Source organism: Tachypleus tridentatus, chromosome 4, assembly GCF_004210375.1.
Source record: "Tachypleus tridentatus isolate NWPU-2018 chromosome 4, ASM421037v1, whole genome shotgun sequence".
In the NCBI taxonomy this organism is placed as follows: Eukaryota; Metazoa; Arthropoda; class Merostomata; order Xiphosura; family Limulidae; genus Tachypleus; species Tachypleus tridentatus.
The window spans coordinates 97,683,849-97,709,293 of NC_134828.1; the positions used below are offsets into that span (position 1 = coordinate 97,683,849).

Sequence of the window (25,445 nt, forward strand, 5' to 3'; positions counted from 1 at the left end):
CACATAAAGCTATTTACTATGGGCACACAGCCAATGTTAACTTTCTCATTAGGACTTCTCACTAAGATATCCTTGTTAAATGCATATTAGAATTTGAGGTTCTGACATAAAAACAATGTGTGTTTTGCATTTTGTGGAAGGACAAAAAGTCTTGCAAAATAGTGTCAGTTTCTGAAAGCAGGAATTCACTACAATACATACTGTTGGCTGGAGCTCACAAGCATTGTTTTAAGAATGGTGCCTATAAAAAAACTTAATTTCACTGCTAACAGCAACTTCTTTGTTATGACCTATTTAAATAATGTTATTAACACCATAGATGGTTACAAATGGTTTGCTGAAATAATCCTTAAATGAATTTCATGCTTTCTGCTGTATTTAATAGGTGGCTGTGTTATAGGTGAGGGGTGAGCAAACTCTGCTCACTGCTTGGTTCTATCTTGCTTTAGAAAAAAATATAGTTTAGAATAAGAATCCAAAATGTATCTAAGGTGTGAGTGTGGATTACTTTCTATTGCAACAAATCTAGTTTCAAGAAGCATTCATTTTTCTTAGGCCATAGTTGTCAAACTTGTAGTTACTATCTATGAAACTGATATTTTTTAACACTTTCTTCAAGTATGTTGTTAATAGCACAAAGGAATACTGCTTTCTGTATTGTTCCAAAAACCTTTCAAAGGAAATGGTAAAGAATTCTATTTTGGTTATATGAAGTTATAAGTTGTTTTTTTTAAGCATATTTAAATCATTTTGTATAGCCATTAATTCTTAACATGCTGGTGACAAGTGACTGAAATGTTTAACTGTTTCTAATGACTACTATTGAATCTACTACAGCTCACTAGGGTTCCAAGGCATTCATAATCACAACTTGTAATGTGTGCAGAAAACAGGACTTGCTAGACAACCTAGTATAATGATTAGAACCTTTCAATATATTTGATCCATTACCTCTTATATTCACTATATTTTCCAAGATTTATCCTGAATAATTTGTTCCTTGGTAACAAACATTCCAGAATTTTAAGTAACATCCATCTTCAATACTACAGCCAGTAGACTGTGAAGTATGTTGTGCACTCTTATTGTTTTGATCATAATTATTTTTCAGGTAATTGGTCGTTAGGGTAATATAATTTGTCTTTCCTTTGCCACCACAAGAAACTAACTTGTACTTTACTAAACACCTGCTAATTAAGTCAAAATAATAACACAAAACTTTACATTTTAAACTACTCATAGCAATCACTAAGCACAGAGGTTTTCACTAAACCACTCTTTGTACCACTAACATAATTAAGTCAGAGTCTGAGTGTGTGCACTGTAAATGACAGGACTTTTGCTAAGTTAACACTCATTGATGTATAGATTCAGACAAAATAAATTCATAAAATTATTTACATGCAGTTACAGACACTAAACAGGGCTGACTACAGTATAAGTACTCACCTGGAATTATTATATGACCCTTTGTAAATATATTACTACTCATTCTTTAAGTTACTTCCCACTTTCAAAAATTTACACTTACTTCTATATCCCAGTTTCTAATGCCCAGTGAAACTAATTTTGTGAAATACTAGAAATAGGATAGTCATTTTTTGATAATTATTAATTTTTAGAAAACATATTCATAAAACATTGATTTAGATATAACTTTGAGAACAAAAACTAATCATTATTTCTCATGATATGATGGGAATTCAACTTGTGCACTCTAATTACAAACTATCTAAATAAAATTGTTCTTTAAATTATTCATTAACTTAATGGGACACTATTATAGCAGTATTCCTCAAAGAATTTTATTAAACTAATAACAAGCTATCTAAATAAAATTGTTCTTTAAATTATTCATTAACTTAATGGGACACTATTATAGCAGTATTCCTCAAAGAATTTTATTAAACTAATAACAAGCTATCTAAATAAAATTGTGGCAAGCAAAAATTGTGCATATAGAGAGAAGCACTGAAAGAGAAAAGCTATTACGTGAGGAGAAGGTAAGAAGTTCCATCAGAAATAAATATTCAAATACTCACATCTAAGTTTTTAAGTAATTGTATGTTCTGGCTTTTGAATTGCTGAAGCCAAACTGCAGCATCTACTGGCATATCAATTCTTCCTTCTCGAGATATAGACGGGGCAATTTCTCTAGGCCTTCGAGTCCAGTTTGGAGCTGCATTATTGATATAGACAAAAATACACCATAAAAAATTACCAAAATTTCAATCTTAGAAACAGCTTTCACAAATCTGACAATTAATAAATCTTTCTTAAAGTTCCTTTTCACATATCACATATTTATGCACTCTTGTTCTTAATGTTACAATTCTCATATCATTAGAAATATCTAAATCAATATTTACCCCAGGGTACATGTAAAAGCATCCACTTTCGGTTGAAACCATAATGAAGAAGGTGTGCTAATGTTAAGGTTTTTCCTGTACCCTTCCTTCCATCTTAGAGTTCCATTAAGAAAATAACTTAATGCAGTAACTATATTTTTGTTAATGATATAAAAACACAGTTAAATAAACAATCAATCTTTTGATTATACACACTATTAATAATCAAAAACCAAGTTTGGAAAAAATGTGATGCTTCCACTTCAAGAAAGATAAGAAATTTCTTTTCAGGGACATTATAACATTGTACATCGTATTTAAAGTAAAAAAAACAACCACAAAAAAGTGACATTTTGGGCACTGTGTAAGGCAAAATCTTTAAAAAAAAATCCAACCAACTAGTTTTAGTAGATACATGCCTTGATGATGGTAAGCAAGTTACTGAAACCAGTCAGCTGTAGCTTATAATAAGGATCTTACCTTTCAGTGTGTCAAAAAATGTCATTTATTGGTTTTTACTCTTAATAAGAACATTTGCTTTTTTGAATACATATTTTAAATTAGAAATTACATACAAACCATAAGTTAAAACAGAAGATTCTGATATTGATGTCATACACCATTTTATAACAAAAATTCTGCTGTTTTTTACAAATAGACTTTTTAATAACCATGACGACTAGATGTCATGAAAGATCAACTTTACTCATATGTAAATACAGTGTAAAAGCAACTATAATCTTACATTAATTTGATCATGAGGGCCACTATGAAGTCCCTAAATAATGTCTCTAATTTTTCCCTGTAAACTCCATTTCTGTTTTTCAGAAAAGAGCTTCAAATCCTACTGTATAATTTTTACTACTTACACAACCTTTATAATTTCACAAAGGATACACAAAATATATCTTATTGTTGGATGATCATAATTGGCTTGTTTCAGGTATTCCATCATTTCTAATGCTGGTTTACGTACCATCAGGCAAACCTCTTGGAAAGTTTCACACTGTCATATATTTTGAATGAATGTTAGAAAGTTACATTATTACAAACTGATAGTTAAAACATAAGTACCTCTTAAACAAGATGATTATCCAACTGAATTTTAGTAATATATACTGACACAAAACAATATATCATTCATATAAAACAAGACATTTTTACAGTTCCATTCACAAAAAATAAGTACTTAAGCATATTTTGTCTGTGATACATACAAGATAATTGAAATTAAACAGATGCTCCAAAATGGCAATAAGAATAGGTATTGTTTAAATTACCCAAGTGCAAGTTGTTAAAAAAATTATGCAACTAATTTTGAAAGATAAAAGAGTTGCTTTATAATATAAAGATATATAATATTCACACATGAAGCAAAACTATACTTTAATTCATTATATTAAGAATGATAAATAATACTATAATTACTTAAATACCTAAAAACTAAATACGTATGTATATTTTAAAATTATTAGCAATAATCAACCCTATGTGTATTATTGGGGTCAATATGTGCATTTCACAACCTTTCTTACAGTTAGATTTAAAAGTTAACTGAACTTTACTACCAATGTCAATAAATTTGACATGAAAATGTAACTTATAATTCAAATTTTAACATTATATAATTTTTTAATATCCTAATTTCAAACTAAATATATAAATAAATTCTTATTATTCACTTCTCTGTAGCTTCTTCACTCTAAATTGTCCACTCTACATTTTCTTTCTACCCCTATATGATCTTCTGAGTTTGGCACAAACTACACACTCATTCTATAGATCCTGTTAAGTCATAATGTAAACTTATAGCCTCTCAGCTTCTTGCTTCACTGAAATATACATACAAAAATTAAATCCTTATGCCATGCTCATCTGGTCACAGCCTGTCTTTCAAAAGTTAACATTTTCCTAATCTGAAAATATATTTCCAATATACTAGCCTCTACACGTATAAATACTGTTCTGAAAGGCAGGCAAGTGCAAGCCAATAAAGTAGACAGCCACTTCTCTGGTGCTGACTTTCTCAATGATAGTATACAGAATTGCAGTGTGCACTGGTAGAGTCAGGACATATGGCTTGAGTGTTTTTCATTACCCCTTGATTCTGTGCAGAATTTGGAAAATAAGCATATCCTGGGAGATGCAACAAATCATTTCATAGACCAATGAGTCTCAGGCCTAGGATCCTCAACATACAAGTAGTAAATTATGGTTTTTAAAACTATAAGAACAGAAGAAAGAGTGAATTATTATTCCTAAATATTACCTGAGCATGAGGCTTCACTAAATCTTAATCTGGCCTTGCTTCGAAGGCAACATCAGCTACATTGCAGGATCTCAAAGATGGTGAGATAATTTAAGAATGACCAGGATAAGCTGAAATTCTGTGAGAGATGAAATTGTAAGGTGAAGATGCTGTCGGGAGGATCTCATCCATGGGTCAGTGAAGATGGAAAGCAAGAGAGTGAGACAAATAATGAATATGGGTCAAAGAAAACTGAAACAGCCTGTGAGCATTACAATCCTGGGAAAATAATACCAACAGGAAATGTGATGGACTCATCCAGTAAAGGTAGAAAGAGAAAGGTCCCTGGAAGAAAAGAAGTCCCAGGGTAGGAAGAGACAGCGATGGGGACCTCAGAAGAGAGAAGTACATGATAAGTAAAACTGAACAGTCCAAACAGGATGTAGGAGCCAATTCAAGTCTAAACAATTATAGAGGTGAGAGATGGAAGGAAGGGAGAGAAAGAAGAAAGTAGAGTTGCTTTCCTGAGCAGCAGAAGACTCAGGAAAGAAAGACTGGCTTGGGTAAAGTGTATAAATTTGGTGGAAGAGGATACAAGAAGTGCCAACAGCTCAGAAAAGTTAATAACAGTGACCACAGAGAAAATGAAGGAAGAAATAAGTCTGCAGAGAATGTATTACAAAAAGTAGGAAACAAATGGCTGAAATGGAGCACAAATGAGAGCATGCAAAACTACATTATGGTCCCAGTCAGACATGGAAATTGGTCAAGGAGGCTGGTTAAAAAAAAACACAAAAATAAGTGGAATAGAATAAAGACAACAGGGAAAGAAAACACCCTGTGGTATAAGAGAAGGTAATATATAGTAAACAATACCACCCAACAACTTGTGGAGACCAACAAATTATGATCAAACGAGCAAGCAAAAAAAGGCAAAATGATGGTTCACAGTAGAAAAACTGGGAGGAAAGGAGTGATGGATGATGGACAGATAAAATGGAAGAACAATAGGAATAAGACAAGAAGGTTACATGATCACAAACTCCATCTCAATGGTGACGACTGGACAAATCCCACATGTGAAGATGTAGGGATGATATCCCATGATAAAAAAGGGGCATGAGAGGTTCAAGTAATAGGGGGAAACACTGGGCATACGAATGATGGCTCTAAATGCTAAATGAAAAAGTAAAGGAAACTAAGACTGGCTGCCATCAAGAGGACTCAACAAAGAGTGTTGCATATTAAGTGTAGAACCCAAAATAAAAGCAAAGAGTGTATAGATATATAGAATAAGGTGTGACCAAGCCTGGCTGATAACACTGACAGTCAAATCCAAATGAAAAAAAGCAGGGCACTAGAAGAAAAGAAGGGTGGCAAAGGTAACCATGAGATGTTTGCCCAACTGAGAGCAAACCCAAACAACAAAGACTTGGGTGTAGATGACACATTCCATGGGTAGAACATGGTCCAGTCAAGAGAGGTGGTCAGCAACAAGATTGATAACTTCTGGCATATGCAAGCAACAAGAAAGATTCAATGGGAATGGTCCCAGAAGAGAAGGTTCAACATCTGAAAGCAAACAGTTCTTGAACAGGTGCCCCTAGAAGGTTGATATTAGAAATTACTATGGAATTTCAGTGTGTGTCCTAACCAGTTGATCCATCAGAAGTAGTTAAAAATGGGGACATGCCTGAGGAACAGTAAAAGGTTGGAGTGCAATGTTGTGAAATGACTCTCATTCCATGACCAAAAGTTAGATGTTATGTTGTCATTCAGAGATATGTCCAAACCCAAGAGGAAAGAAATGTCAGATGTAGTAGTGGCATAGTTGAGCCATTATGATAGGCTCTTGAGTAGAGGAGAAAGAAGATTCACAATCAAAGACAATGGATTTTGAAAAGGAAACCACTGTTTTGTAAGGTCCAAAGGCAATTGATGCAATGCCAAAAGAAAGAATATGGAATTAGATCTGATGAAATCCAATGGATGAAATGTAGAAAATGATGACCTTGAATATCCACAGACCTGATTAAAAGTACTATTGGATAAAAAAAAAAACCCTCTTTGGAACTGCAAGATAACAGAAAGAAGTTGAAAGATGACAGTTCAATAACCAGATGCTAGTCCTCAAGTTCTTTTAGACCATAAAGAGACAAAATTAACTAACATCCTAAAGCAAGGATAAAAATACTATTTCAATGGTATTCTTGACTAAGAAATCCAAGATTGCATCTTTGAGTCACTGAAGATAAAGAGGGGAGGAAAGGAAAAAACCAGAATGGATAGGTAGGATGTGGGTAAAAAGCTGAAAATCTCTATGTTGGCTAAAAACAGAGACCAAAGGCTTACAAAGTGAGACAGGTGCGTGGTTATTGGGCAAAACCTAGCAGAACATTCCCTGACAAGATGAGCAACAACCCTGACATCATGAAGTGGTGGAGATCAGGAAGCAGAATTAAAAGGGGAGATGTGGATCGGACAAGCCGACATACAGAAGGATGAGGTTGACAAAGACAAGAAACCACGACAGTAACTGAGTCCAAATCTCCAGAGAGTCAGGTACACCACCGAAAACCTCCAGGCAAAGAAAAGAAGCCTAACAAATATCACAGAGATAAGTGAGACAGACTTGGTTTGAATTTCATGCAAAGTTGCATTAGCCATCCTTAATTTAGCAGCAGTAGACTAGACAGAAGGCAGCTATTCAACACCATCCAGTACCAATTCCTTTACCAACAAATAGTGGGATTGACTGTCTCATTGTAATACCACCATGAATGAAAAGACAAGTATGTTCACTGCTGAGAATTTGTGTCCACAACATTCAGGTTTCTAATCAAATACCCTAACTGCTGGACCATACCAAGCCCCTAAGAGGGAGACACACAAACATCAGTTAGGAGAGCATCCTAACTGAACAAGTCCCAATAAAAAAGGAACAAAGTAAGGAGTGATATGGCAGAAAAGAAACAGTCCAAGTAGTGAAAAGAATCAAACTCTCCAGAAGTGTGATGAAATGCCTTAAAAATAAGAAATGGAGAGTGGTAATGTAACAGGGTAGTAAGAAAGAGATGAATGCATGAAATTTGGAACAAGAAAGTAATATAAAAGTTAGGAATGGAATTGAAGAATGAGTGTAAACAAGAACAAAAAAAACGAGTAGGTAAGAAGAACAAGGCAAGTGAGTATAGGTGTCCAGTTGTTCAAGCAATTAGTCTACATGGACCATAATATCAGGCAAAGGAGGAAAGAAAAAGTATAATTTTGAGTATGGATTCCGTGTAGTAAACTATAGATGGAATCAAAATAAACAAGGGAAATAAAATAATATAACTGCATAATTATGTCAAAATGAGTTCAGAAAGTTAAGGATTTTCCTCCATAGATGTAGCAGTACCTGGAGCAAACCCTGATGTAAAAACTGCAAAAAAAACATCATCATTGTTGTGGTCATTTTCATACTTAGAAGGAATACCAGTGGAATGGATGAGAAGAGGACACTCAGTATGCATGAGGGAACCCACAACTCACTAAACAATGAATGTTAAAGCACCCAGTAGCCACAGATCACTAGTTAGTAACATCACCACCACCACAGGGTAGTAGTTACTGTCACTTAACAATTTATAATGTACAAGCAGTAAATAATTTTTTTCTTTAGTAATGTAAATCTCATAATCAGATACAGAGGTTAAGTATTGCCTCAGACAGGGTTTTAAAATATTTTATGAATTCTTAAATATTTTGAAAGTTTTTCACTCTCTCGAAAGAATAAGACAGAAAATGGTTTTCAAACTAATACCAGTTTTTGAGATATATTTGGCTTTTATTTAAGAATAATTATTTTCAATTTGTGGAATTATCTCCTTCAGGGAAACTAGAAGACTGTAGCTAAACAAAATTAAGATTTCAGTAATGCTAAACTCTCAACACAGTTATTACTTTAATGTACACTCTTGATTTTATGAAAACATTTTAATCCAAGGAAATGTAATACAACTCGGTTAAACATCTATGAGACTTTAATAAGAATGTCTGGTGTGACATATTTCCTATTATATATTTTAATAATAATGTTTGTTTCAGTTAAATATATATTTAAAAATGCATGCAACTTGTACTGTTAAATCTGTATTGCAAAATTCCCACCTATTCACTAAGTTCTAGAAGATTCTCCAGTGTATGAATCAACAATGTATATGTGTATGTATATGCCAGTATTGTTGAGCAAGCTGAAATCCCTAGAATCTCACCTCATACTTATAAAAGGTAACCAATGCAAAGTTTGGAAATACAATATATATTAATAATTTGATAGAATTGGTAAACTATAAATCTCTGAAGCTATAATTATAATTAATGCTTATTATTTGGGAAACTGCAAATATATGACCACAAAAGTTTATAGATTTTAAACATTATGACCAATTTAACTTTAGCAGATTAACATCAGACATCAGTATTTCTACAAAGACATCATATAACTTCAGCTGTGATCAGCAATGAGCAAGCTAGCTCCCTGTTAAATGAGTTGTGCCTATATCAACTTGAACTTAATTTGTTCATTGTGAACTCTCAATAGGATATCAAGGAAGTTCTGGGCTGATAGAAGACTCAATATTGTTTAGAAGTTTGTATAGAAATGATTATTTGTTATAACCTTTATTATAAATTATACTATTGCTTATATAAAAAAATATATTTCTATTAATAAAGAACACTATGCATAACAATCTTGTTCGCAAATATCATAAATTGGATACATATCAACATTTAATTAACTTCTAAATTTAAATTATCTTTCAATTCATTGACAGGTTATTTGAAATTGTAATACGTAACACAGTCCATAAGCAGTAGGTTATAAAAATTGCTAACCCACCTGAATTTCAAATGATTTTGGTATTCCACCCAATTGAAAAAGAGTTTTATGCAGAGAAGGTGGTAATGTATAAAACTGTGCTACATGGTTACTTGTATGATTTACCTGAAAATATAACCAAATCAGTGTTTATCACAATAGTCATACATGGCATAATGCTAATACTAAGTCATAAACTTTAACATGCCATTTATCAAAATCCAGCACTTTCAATAAAGAGTAATAACCATAATAAATTAACTTCTTAATTTACTTTCTTAACAGTTTTTAAAAATAATGTAGAAGTCTTTCATCCAAATGTATGTGAATTGTGATAGAAGACATTATGAAATAAAAAAACAACATTAAATAATTTCATTTCTCTTTTATCAGATTCCACATAAGGAAACCTAGGATCACATTACATGATATAAAAATGAATTGCAGGAGCCACAAAAAGAGAAAATATGCAATAACCAGAGACACAGTCTGAGGCCTAATTCTTATTTTGCCAATTTGGAAAATCAGGCTGTTAATATAAATAAAGTGTTACTTTAACTAAAACATACTAATATTGAGATTGTTTTTAACCATTTGCAGAATAACAATGGTTTAACCACAACACATAAGTACTTGTTGTTAGAATAAGTAAATTAAATGTCACTTGAGTGCTATGAGTAATAAATAAACTTAAGACTTTTTAATAAAACAGTTTGTAACAAACATTACTTTCATGAAATTCACACAAAAGGTGAAAACAGATTCCATTCCCAAGTAAATAAATAAATCTTTGCTACTCTACTGATACAACCATGGAAATGTGTTACAATGACTGTCTGCAACTATTTTGCACACTAACACAAAAGGAAATAAGTTATCAATTAAGGTTGAAAAAAAATGGAAATTCCATTTAAATAATTACATGATATGTAAATGGTCCTAAAGTAAAGAGACTAGCTAGTCTACATCAATCATTATATGAAAAATGTCTTTCATAAACTGCTAAACATATCACATGACTAGCAAGAGAAGTCTCTAACAAATTGTAAGAAGGGCAAAGCTGGATAAATCAAGTATAAGATTGAATTTATGTTCAGGTCAACTAAATTTACACTAAAGGAGCAACTTAAGGAAGAACATAAATCAAAGTAGTAAAAGTAAGATTACTGAAAAAATGTAAAGGAGACAAAAAATATTTGAAAATGAAACAAAACATGACAGAAAAAATGTATAAAAACACATGGAAAAGATATCAATATGACAAGCTATTGAAATACCCTACAAAAGCCAGCTTATTACAAAAACAGAAGCACAAAATTCTTTAGATGGCCATGTAAGAAATATACCTACAAAGCTGAAGACTAACAGATAAATTTTGTTTATATAAAAAATTATATATACATAGATGTTACTTACAGGGTCAGATTCCAGTGTTCTAAAATATGCATGTGGTGTTGCTGAAGGTAGTGCTTCTGTACTGTAGTATCTACTTCCTGATAAATATGTAGATAGTTTTTGCAAGTTTGGCAATGCAACTTTTTTTAATGTATATATATCTGAAAAATAAGATAATTAGTAAAATAACATTTGTTGGCACATACATGCACATCAAAAAGTGAAAGTATGCTACATACATGTACATCAAAAAGTGAAAGTATGCTATTTTAAAGTAATACAAAAATGTAATAGTTTGAGTTTCTGTCTGCTGTTATCTCTTTATGCAAAAAAAAATATTTGAAGACGTAACAAGTGATTGTAAACTGCAAAGGTTGAACATTTAACAATATTTGATTAAAAAGTACTTTTATAGATGAGATAATTCATTTCTCTATTAAATAAATATTAGCTCACTTAAAACAAAAGCACAGTTCATACAATCAGAATTTGTTGGGTGGAAAATTATCTACAATTTATCATTCAGAAGTTCAGCTCATCTACATGTTTGCATTTGTTTGTCCACAAATTTTTCTTTCACAATTCTCAGTTTAATGCTACAACTCCCACATCACTATAAAGGCCTTCATTTATTGTGTCCAGAATGAATATTGGATTTTCAATTCAGAATCATCGTGATTTTTGCTTAGTCAAACTTTCAATGAAACAAGTATAGTTTATGAATGTCATTGTCATCACTCGATGACAAGCTTCAATTTCAACTTCAGTTTTTCATTTACAAAGTATCTACACAAACACTTAATCTGCAATTAATTTCCTAAAAAAAATTAATATTACACAATACACAATTTTTATAGGCTTTCTTATTTAAATTTAAAATGCACATGCACAATTCATTCAAAACTATATGCTTATCACTTTCTGAACACACACATTCAGATGTTTCTGCACACCCAGTTACATTTGCTTCAATTACAAAAATAACATTTACATTTACTTTGTAATAACTTATTTTACAGACTGCTATAAACCCCTTTTGGATACTTTTACTTTCGTACAAATTTCATTCTTCTTTTTTGTAAGTTTCTCTGTTTCAGCTAATAAAACTGCATCATACACTGAATGCCCAAAAATGTTTTATACTCTGTACACTTATAAATACCATTACCATGCTGTTTACTTTAGATATAGTTTTATTAAATACAGATACATTTACAGAAGGTTGTTTGTCTGACCATACAAGTTTGTTTTTTTTTCAAACAGATTAAGATTTATTAATTATCACATAATGCTTGCAATAAAGTGAAGCTTAAGTGTTTGTTGTGCATGAATATGAAAGAATAAAGAAAATTCAAATGCTACAAGTGATTTGTGGGTCAGAGCTAGTACCAAACATAACACAGTGTTTCAAAACTAACCTACAAACAAGTTAAGAATGGCACTTTATTCTGTAAAAGTATAAACAGAACACTTGTTTCACTTTTAACTTCTTTGGAAATATTTATAAGTTTATTAGTTCGCTATAAAAGAGTTTTAAAAAGTAACTGAGCTTATCAAATACTTTCATCCAGTTACTCCTCCAAAATTCAAGGCACAGTTGTTAAAGTAAACAAAATTACATTACCAAGCACAGCTAGGTAAAAAGAGCAGGTAAATGTCCAAATTCTTTATCTAACAAAGTGAAGTCACAAAACTCACAGTCAAATCTACCATACTAAATTACATGTGAAACGTGTAATAAAATTGTAGTATAATAATTAGTATTAATAGTATCAATTGTATGTTTCAACAGAAGTTACATTTTTACTAAAGAGAGGAAAAAATGTATAGTGTTATTTATCTAAAGATTCTTCATTTGCACTTTTTCCTGAAAGACTGGAATAATTGATCAAATAAAAGCAGATCCAGACTAGCACGAGACTTCTACATTTCCAGCTAGCCCAGCTTCTCAAACCAAGTCTTCCGAATTTCTACTCGCACAGTTCTTAATAATGCAATCACTATACACAATTTCACATATGATACTACTAATATATGTATATATTGATATTAAGGAGTTTTATATAGTTTATCTTTAAACAGACTTAATAAGGGGAAAAAGGAATAAAAATAAAACCAAATATTTTCATACAGCTTATGCTCCACTTAACGCACGAAGCCATTTTCGGAGAGTAGTGCCACCTATTGTTTATCTTTCAGATTAGCTGTAAAATATCTAGAATTTGAAAAAAACAAAAAAATATCAATAAAAACAGAAATATAAATTAGCAAGAGAAAACTAAATTGTCATTTTAGAATGAGTGAGTTGTTAACGTGATTGATGTAAGCACGCACACGTCTTTTAGTTTTTCATGAGAAATATAATGAATTTAAAAACATTTCAATTTCCATAAACTAAAGCAAGTAATATCAATTTCTTGTGAAATAGTTGCCTGAATCCGTACCTACGTACAGTTTAGTCCCAGACCTTGTCGTAAAGAAAGCAATATCTGACAGCGCATGAAATTAATTTATCAATAGGATTAAAAAGTAAATTATCGCTATGGAAGGTAACAAAATATATCGCCCTTCATCATGACACAGTAATTTATCGACGGACCTCTATTGCTAGCTCCTGGGTTCTGTTCTCCTGATGGGTAGATCACAGATAACTCTTTCTGTAGCTTTGTGCTCAATAACAAAACATGCCATAATTTTTACTGACGACAATGGAAAAATCTGAATATCATAATTTCGAAAACTCAGCAACAGGTTTTACCATATTCCATATAAAACTGTTAATGAAGTGAAGCCTTAGCTTTGAGTCACAAATCTCAGCTATAAAATTGTTCTATTCCCTATCTTTTTTTATTTTTATAGCTACAAGCGGCAATTCAGGATTTCCAGGTTCAGAGGGATCGATTTCAAAATAAACTTCTTAGCATTGAAACACCCTTATATCGAACATTTTACAATTAAAACATGAATTTATAAAGTTTTTGATGTGTTTAGTATTTAAATCCTGCCATATTCTTAGCACTTTAATATAATCCTAAGTTCCTCCTTAAATATAGGAAAATTATTGCTTGCCAAAAAAATAGTAGTCTGGCGCTTTCTTGAATCCAGTCCTGAGCTAGATCCATACCCTTTTAATGTGGCAAATATAACACTGACAAGCTTAACACTAATGGTCGCAATGCTGCATACCATATATTCCCGACATCAGCAGGAAAATAACCAATATTTGACAAAAACTAATAACAAAATATGACATTCCAGTTAATACTAAATATATTCAAAAACCAGTCAAAAAACTAAGATCTATACTATGCAAAAACTACACTGACAAACACCACACCAACATAATTTATAAAATACAATGTGATAACTGCCAAGACTTCTATATTGGAGAAACAAGTAGAAAAATGGAAACCAGATTCAAAGAACATAAAAAGTCACCTTCACACGTTTTCGAACACTGCAAATCAAATAACCACAGCATAGCCATAGAAAACACCCAAATACTAAATAAAGAAACGCAAAATTAAAGAAGCCTTGCTTATACAACAACTCAAGCCCAAAATAAATCAATACAAAGGAACACCTTCATACCAATATTAATAAATATAATCAAATATCTAAGCACGCCCTCTACATTTCTATACTCAGTTACACAACTCCTTTTAAACATGTGGTCAGCTATCGGTCAGTTACCTCTTTCTTTTTTGTGAACCTGATGATGACCTCTACATAAACAATTTTCTCAACCCAAACTAGCCATTTTTACATATATATTGTGTAGTCATTATTATGAACCACGGCGGTCCGGTAGCCAACTTGTGATCTAACGAGTGGTTTCCACAGCTGTAAAGCAAGAAATTATTCAGAACTTCCATAACTTAAGGACTTTAAAACGCCAAGGGCGTTGCAAATTGTAATTCTATGAAAGCGGTTTTCTGACTAACCACGTAAAGAAGTTGTTCCATTTTTACTCCCCAGAGTAGAATCTGCCTGTGCCAAGGTAAAAATTGACTTGAATATAATAGTCTTGTACTTGTAACTACAAAATATGTGCTAGCTCTTATCTATTACTTCACCAAGTGTGCTAAAGCTTAACTAGTTGCCACACTGATGCAAACTTTCACGGATATGTTAGCAGAACAATGAATAAATTACTTCGATAGACCTGGAGATGTCCAGCCGACTAAGAAGCTAACTTCAACCTCCAGTTGATTGCAGAGTTTGACGAGCATCAAGTATGGTGAAAATGTGCACTTTATCCTCAGGTTGATGGTTTAGGTTAATTGGCAATTTAGGATACCAACTTGTTAATGTGTTAACCCTGACAAACTGATTGGGGTAAGCACCTATTATATATCAAGATAGTGTACTCCACAGCAGAGCAGCAACTGACAAGTTGTTCTCTAAACCTACTAATGCACGGATGTGAAATGCAACTCCCAGTATGACGTATGGCTTTCAACCTAGTGAGAAAAGTCTTATTGCGTCCGCAGGGATGCTTGTCGAATATTGTAATAAACGTTTATTCAGTGCACTTTGTTGAGATACAAATGAGTAGAGTAAAAATACACTAAAATAGATTTTATGAGTAAAAAGTAGTAAAATAAAAGTTTGTACTCGGTGGAATTTGCTTGGTTTCATAAATATCGTACAATGTTTGTAGAAAATTTCATTGAGAGTTTACCTACATACTTCAGTTAACATTTCGACTTTAAATGCTTGATGAAATGGTCCTAGTATTACTTTTGATGTTCATTTAAACATTGCCGGGTTTATTTGCTTCATGTCTCCTACCACGTTGCGGTATTGTTAACAGACTCCTTGAACTGAATTATGGCCTGGAAAATTTAGAGAGGTCTTGATCTTCCTCTAGAAGTCTGGAGATGTGTGAATCATAATTAATGATGAATGTAATGTCCTATGATTAAATCTACTATAGACTGCTCATCATGTGAGAACACATGGCATTGTTGCTCTCGTAATGACAAAACATGTTATACAACACTTCATCATTACATCCTAATCTCGTTGAATTATTGCAAAATTCCATCTTCTTCACTTAACAGCAATGCAATTACAAGCATGGATTACACCCAACACATATTTCGTCAATATCCTTTATCAGTCAGTGATGGCTCTTTTCAGCGTTTTGCAACGTGTGAGCTTCTATAAAGCCTTACAGAAACCAATCCAGTAAGATCAGTACATCTTAGGGTTTAAACCAATGCTTTTCTTATACTTTACCACATTCTCAGATTGATTCCTCAGTTACCTCAGTTTCTTCGTCTTGGTTATAAGTCTTACATTGTCTCGGAAAGTATACAGGTATATTACTGTATCAGAGAGTCAAGAAAAGAAGAAAAAATTTAAACTGAATTCTGCAGTAAAATATATTTTGGTTACGACAACGAAATCTACATTTTAACCAGTTTCAGGTGCTCATTTACTCTGATACGGGAGCGGACAGAAAAGTCACATCAAACAGGTGGCTTCCACAAAACACAGGTGCAAGAAACGTTATACCAAAAAAGGTTAGAAACTGAGGAAAACAAACAAATGCAAGAGAATAAATAAACAAAATCTATAGTCACAACAATGATAGTGTTAAACTTAAAGCTGGATTTTTGTTTGTTGACTACCTGGATGACATATCGAAGATAAGGGTAAAAACAAAGAAGTGGAGCAAACTCGAGGAATCTAAAATCAAGATATAAAATTTTATAGCTGAATTAAGGTCTTAATATGGCACTGTTCATCTATAAAATTCGTTAAGTTACATACTTCAAGTACTATTCCATAAACAATCCTAGTCACCTCAAGCCAATAGGCATATAATCTTATCGATTTCTTTTCCCATTCCAAGGAACTAACTATATAAATAGAAAACATTTGTGATATTATCAGGTGAGCTGATTTATATGCAGTTATTAAAGAATCCGACTTTAAGCGAGGTCAAACAGGAAATTTTGGAGGTGTTTAAATTTGAAATCAATCAACAAAAAAATACTTTGTGACTTCAGTTATCAAAACTTTGACTCATGACAAAAATTACATGAAAATATATCTACTAATTAGAGTTAACTGTATTAAAATCAAGCAACGCATCAACCACCTACTTTATTAATGGTAAGCTTTATATTTGATACATGATAAGAAATATATGAAATCTTAATGCGTGCAAAAGTGCCGTGCCTGTATTCTTAAAATCACATACGTATTGTTTGTTACTACTTGCTTTTCCTTCATTAGCTTCATGGTTTTTAATTTCTCACTGTAGCTGAACACATCATGTCTACAATCATCTTATCTTCTGTCATATGCAAAACTGATACTTTCAACACACCTTATTCAGTTTTGTCATTCTACAATAGAAGCATTTGAAACGCTTGAAAAAGTGCTTATTTATTTACAATTAACTCATTTAAATAAAACTAAATTACATCAGTCAATAGCGTTTTACGTATTTAACTTCATCACAAAACGTGAACACTACATCATACTGTGTTCAATGTATTACTCTTCTGTTTCATTTCTGTCTTTCTGATCTGTTATTTATGCGTTTAAAGAAGATAGCTTACATTATTTGAACTTTATAATCTGTATTAAAACCACAAGATATGGTTAGTTAATGCAATTTTATTCTGACAAATAATATTCCCAATTACGTAAGGATGAACATATAATTACATTCTTCAATATATAATTTCGGCATGCAACGCTAAATGTGAAATGATTGTTTGTTTTGAATTTCGCGCAAAGCTACACAAGAACTATCTGCGCTAGCCTTCCCTAATTTAGCAGTGTAAGACTAGAGGAAAGGCAGCTAGTCATCACCACCCACCGCCAACTCTTGGGCTACTCTTTTACCAACGAATAGTGGGATTGACCGTCACATTATAACGCCCTCACGGCTGGGAGGGCGAACATGTTTGTTGCGACCAGGATTCGAACCCGCGACCCTCGGATTACGAGTCGAACGCCTTAACACGCTTGGCCATGAAATGAACAACAATTTCAATGTCGTAACCAAACCAACATAAACGATATTAGTATCTCTTCTTTTATATATGCGATTATGCCCAAGTAAGATAACTTTACTCAGCGTATTCGTTAACTGTTTATCCTGAAACATGTATCTATATTTTTGTGTGTGTTCTTTTTTGTATTAGTATTATCAACATCTCACTTTAGGAAATTAAATTGAGTGTACCCGTTGAAAAACTGTGAGAGCATATGATTCATGACTATGGTGAGAAGAATCATAAAAGTTTTACTTTAAAGTTCTACGCTAGCGGTTCGAAAGATAATCCAGTAATATTCACTATACTTTCCTCTGTTTAAAACTTCTCTCAAGCAAGATCCACGAAGACGTTAAATGGTCTTGAGGCATGGCTCTTCATACTCGTTTTCGAGCTTCCGTTAAATATTCAATGAGTTATTTTAACAGTTTAGTGTTGCCAGTATAATTTTCTTAACTAAGAATCCACAGTTGATTATAATGTTAACTTTCTGTTGTTATATAGTTGTTGAGTAAAGTATACCAAAACATTTTTGTGACGTCACTGTGATCGTTACAATAAATACCCTGCCATGCATCTTGTAAATAGTTCTGCAACATTGTTTCCATTTGCAAGAGATTATCGTGTTAAAAGTACACCACTACATGTGCATACGTCCCATAAACCGTTAAGTGTACGAAGACAATGACTTAGCTGGGCAAATTTCAACAGTCTTATCATACAAAAATCCAGAAGTCTTGTGTTCGTATGGAATAGCATGAAACGCTGTTTCATTTTCCAGCTGCTTAAGGTATGCGGCGGTAGAAGGGATATGTCCCAGAAACAACTTGTGTACACGTCACTCGTGTCGCTTTTTCGGACGGTGATCTTTCTTGATTATGTTGCGTACTGTTGCCTGGGGCACGTATACAGTCTTTTTTTTTTTTTCATTAAAGTTTATGTCTGTTGATCCTCTTCTGTTACCAACGCCACACTTTGCTCTCTTTGGTCAGAGCAAGACTTGATAGAAGTTCTTTTCAGATGATCCAGGTGTTCCAAGTTGATCCATATTATTTTGTTTTCTAATGTCACTGAGTACAAAGGCTATTTCTGTTTTGGAAATACTAAATTTCCGATCTGAAAAAATGTTTATTATCTGAATGTCAGTATAACTAATTTGTGGGCTGAAAGGGCTGTTACACGTCCTTTGCAAAATAAATCAATTCTGCAAACGATAAACAGTGTCAAAGTGTATTTCCAAAACATTCCATTCCACCTCGACCTTATATTAGCTGTTGTTGTAACGTTATTCGCAGCTTTAAATATTCAAAATTATTTTAACATGCCTAAATCAAACCTCTGTGTATTTGTATCAAAATGCTGGTAACTACTTCAACCCTTAAACTATCGATTTGTTTTGATAAGGTTCGCTATCGGTAGATCCGTATATTACATCATATTGAATATTTTTTAGTTTTGCCTATTACAACACTCTGTTCGAATAATTACAGTTAATTAAAATAATTAATTTTATATGCACAACAGTAAAATGCACAGGAAATCCCACCAGTGATTAGGAGGGTACATTGTAACACTGGTAGTGTTTTTCTTTACTTTTATTTTTGTGAGACCGACATATTATTAGGGGCCGTGTAACCAACAGCTCACTTAAAAGCATTATGATTCATAAAGAATTTTGAAAAATGAGTTTTTAAAGCCGTTAGGGTTATATAAAACTCACTGTAATTTTAGGGCTATGGGTTCTCAATTGCAATCTGTGTATATTTAGAAGTTTAAATTGGAACAAAATGAAGAATGAGATTCATACCTCAAGCTTACAAAAAACACATTTATTATTAAACATTGTGCTGCATTTACATGTAAAACTCTGCCTTAAAAACGTTTTAAACATTTGGAGAAATATTCCACAGTATACAAAAGACGTTTGAAACAATAACTTATTACTATTTACAAACATTCCATTCTATAGCTATCCACATACAGTTTATTAGGTATGTCCTTGAATATAAAAATTTAAACACAAATAAACCTTGTGGGCCTCAAACAAGTTACGTTAACAATACTCTCATTGGTTTATTCATTAAAATAGTATGCAAAACAAACTTGAATAATCTGCTTTTGTATAACACTTTTAAAAACGAGTACTAATTTTATTCAAATAAACATTTTCTTAATAAGCAGATGTAAATGTACAAGTTTAAATCATATATGTATATTGTTCTTTTCGTTAACTCGAAAGTGGCTACTTTCTCTTTCGAAAAAACGTCCTAAAACTGAAATAGTTCATGTTGTAACCATTGTATTTCAAAACCATAGAACGCAGTATTTTCATTTTTAAGTAGGTAATAAAAGTTAAGTAGTCTAAATTATTCATGAATCTGGACAAGACCTAAAGGAAAGTTGGATGTTTCGCTCATGATTATTAGAAAAATGAAATCTAGTAATTTACAGCAGGAAGCTGCAAATTGGCCACAATTGTTTCAAAGAAGTTTTACCAGAATATAGAATAATTTCCAAATCATTAGTATGGTTGTTCCGAAACAGCAAAACCATCATTACAAATAACGTTATCTACTGTTTCTCGCTAGCCACAACTTCAGGGCGCTTCCTCCAATATAATTTATGCAGCTACAAATAAACATCATATAAGAATACATTTGTATAAAAGACAGACTTCACTCAATCGGTCTGTGAGTCAAGCACTCAGTTAGATGCATTTCATATTCAACACATTCTCGCTTGTAATGGTTATAAGAACTCATCCAGTGGGCTAAAGATATTCGGTACATTTATTTTACAGACGAAATTGCATTTTTCCTTCTATTCAAGTAACAGATTATGCTTACTTGGAAATAACATGGAATTTGTCCCAAATATGTATGATATATGCATATATCTATATCTATGGGACGCTTCTGGAACACGTATTGTATTTCGTCAATTAACTCCAGTCGGTAAATATACCACTGAAACAGCTCTTTCAGAGAAGTGACGGAAGATATCGTATGATCTTGAAACTCCGATTTTAAGCATAATGACAACTGTCGTAGCTGTTCGTGGGGATTATATTCTAAATTTTAGTGAAATCTCATGAGCTGATAAAATATAAAGCTATCTGTATTAAATGTTAATTTACAAGCCACAAAATGGCCTTATTATTTCTTTTTAAATCATAAAAAACATCTAAAACTATGAAGTGCGAAAATTTGTTAAGCTGTCTATATCATAAGTATTTTCTAAAGTATAGTAGCATTACAAGTATTTTCAAACGTATAGTAGCATCATAAGTATTTTTAAAGGTATAGTAGCATCATAAGTATTTTCTAAACTATAGTAGCACCGCTAAGCCAGTCCTAAGTGTCATTGCTAAAGCACATAGACTCAACCAACACATGCCGTAACAGAACAACAATAAACTTAATTAACAACTTAAGTACATTTCAGTAGTATTAAGGGTTGAGCTGCCATGTTATTATCAAGTTAAATTCTGTTGCACTAATATATTTATACAGTTTCAGTAGGTCAGAAATAAATATTTTGACTTACTCTTCACACTGTAAAGGTTTGCAATAAAACTTTAATTAATATAGAGGTACGATGTTTATTAATACTAGTAACAAATTTTAAAAAGTTGTTGATTACGTGTTTATAGGTTCATTACATTTATTCTTAACCACGTCAATTGTAACTTGAATATGTTGCTTTTTCAAGAAGCTAACATGAAGTATTAAACATGTAATGCACTAGCACTGTGATCATGTGAATGCGGTTACGCATAAAATATACAACTTCTAACCCTAATACTACAAAAGATAATTTTTACATGTTTATTTAAAGTAACCTAAGACGCAAAAAACGTGTTATACTGTTTAAAAAATAATCTAGAAATATAAGAACAAGATTCGGTCCAACAAGTTGGCTATTATTAATAAGATAAAAGCCAATCAGGTTATTACATTGGGCTTTATTTAGAAATATGAAGGCACTTTGACAACCTATTAGATTTTTCCACTAATAACTGCGTTACCCATGTGTTTGCACAAATCAGCCTTCAGGTGCCACCAACGTTATGCAAATTTGTTATTAAATTTATTAGTTCTTAAATTGTTACCAATGACAGTAGATATTGTTTTTCATTTTATATTATTTTGCTACATATTTTGAGTTTTGATTAAAGTATGTATATGTTCGTTGTTAAACATAAAAACACATAACGAACTAGCTATCTGTACTGTGTCAACCACGAGTATCGAAAGGAATTTTTTTTTTTTTGTGGCAGCATGATACTGCTAACTTACACCTGCAAAGGAAAAGTGACAGATTTAAAATTAAAATTACTGATAAATGCCACGTCTGTTTCTCGTTCAGAATAATTAACACAGTTCTATGTAACGTGTTTGGCATTCCCTCTTTAGTAACAAACCAGTGTGCGCTTTGCTGCCGGAACCATTTCAAGACTGGTTGACAGGATATACATTAAACTTTCTGATGAAAAATAACACCCTCAAGAGTAAAGTTGGTAGTGATGTCATGTCAGTATAACAAGACACTGACGTCAGCTAAGAGTCATATTACGAACACATCATGAATTGTGCCGTCATCTTTATGTCTTGCAGCCAGCATATATATCAGTCTTGTTGAGGACAGCTGATTTACAAAGCTACTGTGGGCGAATAAATTATCTTTACTCTTCAGTGAAACTTCGTAGCTTGTCTGTTAAACACTGCATCAAAAGCGACATCAAACTCGTGGCAGGAATTTGTGTTTGATACTTTTTCAGACCTCAAAGACAACTCGGGATGCTCAGAAACTCCTGTTCCTCTTCACCACTTAAATACTTGAAATGGTTTGTCACGTTTTAAACTTGGTAATCTAATCCAGCTTTCAGACAAGAGTGGATAGTTCCGTAGTATGGGCCGTGACGTCAGGGGCTACTCGTCCAGAATGTCCTAGTTGGCTTAACCTACTTTCTACTCTCTCTCTGCTTGCCTGAGTTTTTTCCCATTGCCACAAGTAAACATTCTGTACAGAAACTACTCCACAGAATATGATTCCTAGTCCTACTGCTAGACTGGTGATTATTGCTGGAACCTCGTGAAAATGAATGAAAGTAAACAATATTACACCTGTAGAGGAATTAGGAAAATAAATATATTACACACATATACTAGGCCTATCATTTTAAAACAAAATTATGAACTTTACATTAACTGAAGTAATCAAAGCAATTTTCATATAAAAAAAGTAGAAATTCGAGTGGAGAGTGAACTTAATACATTACTAGCAAATAATTTGGAAAAATTGTAGTTATAGGCATATTGTAAAATAACTGTAAAATTTTATGTTGTGTTTTTGCTTTAAACAAAAGTATATAAAATAGATATTTGAAACCAAAAATTTAGATCTAAATACCGAACGTAAAGAAAAAAAAGACATTTTGTTCAGATCGTTATTGTTTAAAACTACCAGCATGTGCTTTGCCAGAATCATTTTAAGGCTGATTGACAGGATATAAATTTTCCGAACACAAATAACGCTTGCAAAAATAAAGTTACCAGTGATATCATGTCAGTATGATAAGAAACTGACGTCATGTAAGAATCATGTTACGGAAGAAAACCAACATAAAATAGGTAGATTAAATACATGAGACACCAACAATGAGCTTCCACAATGTTAAAACACAATCCAATATACATGAAACCGTTTACAATATACAAGGTTTGTTTATTTGTTATTAAGCACGATCTACTCAATAGGCTATCTGATTTTTTAGCATAATAAGCTTTCAGATTTATTGTTTAGCCGCTGGGGAAGTTACAAGAATGATATTAAAAGTGTAATGCTGGAGTATGACAAACGTTTTACAGGTTAGGTTCATTCTACTGCAAAATGTGAACTCCTCCTTTTGTTATATCACTTGTAATATAATAGTTTATTAAAGATCACAGAATATTTTTCGCATTACCAGTGTCATTTTGCTTACCAGGGTGACTTCATCCGACCAGAGAATAAACACTCTAACATCTCAGAGTAACATTACTTGTGATACGAAAGCTTTATTTGAGCCGAAATTACGGGATTGTGATGTAAGGATAGAGATGAAATTTTTCATATCAGACGAACCGCTGGATCGACTGTCACCTCATTTGTGTTTGTTTGTTTGTTTGTACTTAAGTCCAAAGTTGCGCAAAGTGATGCGCTCACTGCGCATATCAAAACGTTGTTTTAAAGCGTTATTAGTCTTCAGGGCATCACATTTGAAGTTGATAATCCAAAAAACCCTAGTAATGATCTGTGTAATGATTGGATGCATGCTTCAATTTGATCTCCCACGTCATTCTCCGAAACTTTCGTTTCTTCTCCTTGCCCTGTGCTCTGAACGCGTATCTCAGCTAATGCTTCTTAAAATAACAGTTTTAGGCCAGTGGGCTAAACTGGCTAATGTATTGGTTTAACGGGATAATGGTTTAATTCCTAGTTTCAAAGTAAAATGCAGACACTCCAAACCATAGTTCATAACTTTATAAAATGCCTTATGTGTCTTCCAAAGAAGTTGATTAAAAACGTTAGGCCCAAACTTTCCACTCACTCTCACCTAATCAGCTTTAAAGTGATTTAATAAATTCAGTACTTAGTTCTGAATATTTCTTGAATAATTGCACCAGTTAAACAGGACAAGGGCGGGGTTACACTGTACTTATGACAATGATAAATAAGACTCCCCCCTTCTATAGCTTCACGGCTGAATACTTTCAGCAGTGTCATAAACACATATGTCAAATTAGAAACATAATTGTAATCAGTGAACATAAATTTTTGCTGTAAGTTGAGACGCGTTTTCAAAAACACTCGTGTGTGCAGATAAATTGAAAAATAATTACAATAGTAGTGATAATAATGTTTTCATTATAAAATTAAATAAACTTTTATGTGAATAAAAAAGTCAGGATTATTAAGATAAACTAATATTTACGATTTATAGTCATAAAGTAAAATAGACCTTAGTTATGCATCCATCAATTATTTTATAGCACACTAAATAATTACTTAAAGGAAATGAACTGAAGTTTATTGCACGTAGCTTGTTGTCGCTAAACTCACGAAACACTGGTAGATGTTTGAAGTCTTGTAGTGTAATTAAAAAACAAATGCTTACTATTTCTTTCCAAATACTGCAGATGGCTTATGGTCGCTACACTCACGTAAACACAGTTAGTTGTTCAGAGTCTAGCAGCATAATTAAAAAAAACAACTGCTTGCTATTTCTCTCAAACCTGTCAGATTTTAGTTATTTATGTATTTTTGTAAAGCTTCTAAATGAAATCTGATAGGCGAAGTTACGCCATTTTTATTTATTTTTGGAGAATAAAAAATAACACCCTGTTTCTATTCTATAATTTTTTATAATTTAAAACTGACTTTTTTAGAGTTGTATTTTTCCTGCTCACTTCACATATGAATTTTTTGTTTGTGTTGTTTATTTGTTTCTTTTGACAAGCTCTTATCAGAGTTTATAATTTTGTTTCAAAGTATAACTGACTACTTATTAACTGTACCTAGTCTGGATT

The 25,445-nt window shown here is 32.4% G+C and overlaps 2 protein-coding genes across 3 annotated transcripts in view; both read right to left on the reverse strand.

Annotated features, from left to right (window-relative positions):
- mRpS29 (mitochondrial ribosomal protein S29) overlaps window positions 1–13,041 on the reverse strand; it is a 36,184-nt gene extending 23,143 nt beyond the window's left edge. The window contains exons 1-6 of the mRNA XM_076500065.1: window positions 12,987–13,041; window positions 10,877–11,016; window positions 9,482–9,586; window positions 3,246–3,354; window positions 2,370–2,462; window positions 2,043–2,179 (exon numbers count right to left, since the gene is read on the reverse strand). Coding sequence (XP_076356180.1) covers window positions 2,043–2,179; window positions 2,370–2,462; window positions 3,246–3,354; window positions 9,482–9,586; window positions 10,877–11,016; window positions 12,987–13,017 — 615 coding nt within the window. The 5' untranslated portion in view covers window positions 13,018–13,041. The remainder of the gene's footprint in view (window positions 1–2,042; window positions 2,180–2,369; window positions 2,463–3,245; window positions 3,355–9,481; window positions 9,587–10,876; window positions 11,017–12,986) is intronic.
- A 6,641-nt stretch (window positions 13,042–19,682) lies between these two features.
- The window catches only part of LOC143249736 (uncharacterized), a 32,607-nt gene continuing 26,844 nt past the window's right edge, over window positions 19,683–25,445 (reverse strand). Inside the window, exon 3 of one of the 2 annotated variants that reach the window (XM_076500067.1) lies at window positions 19,683–22,965. In XM_076500067.1, coding sequence (XP_076356182.1) covers window positions 22,838–22,965 — 128 coding nt within the window. In that variant the 3' untranslated portion in view covers window positions 19,683–22,837. Of the gene's footprint in view, window positions 23,001–25,445 lie in introns of both variants that reach the window. The other variant, XM_076500066.1, reaches the window with a different exon arrangement.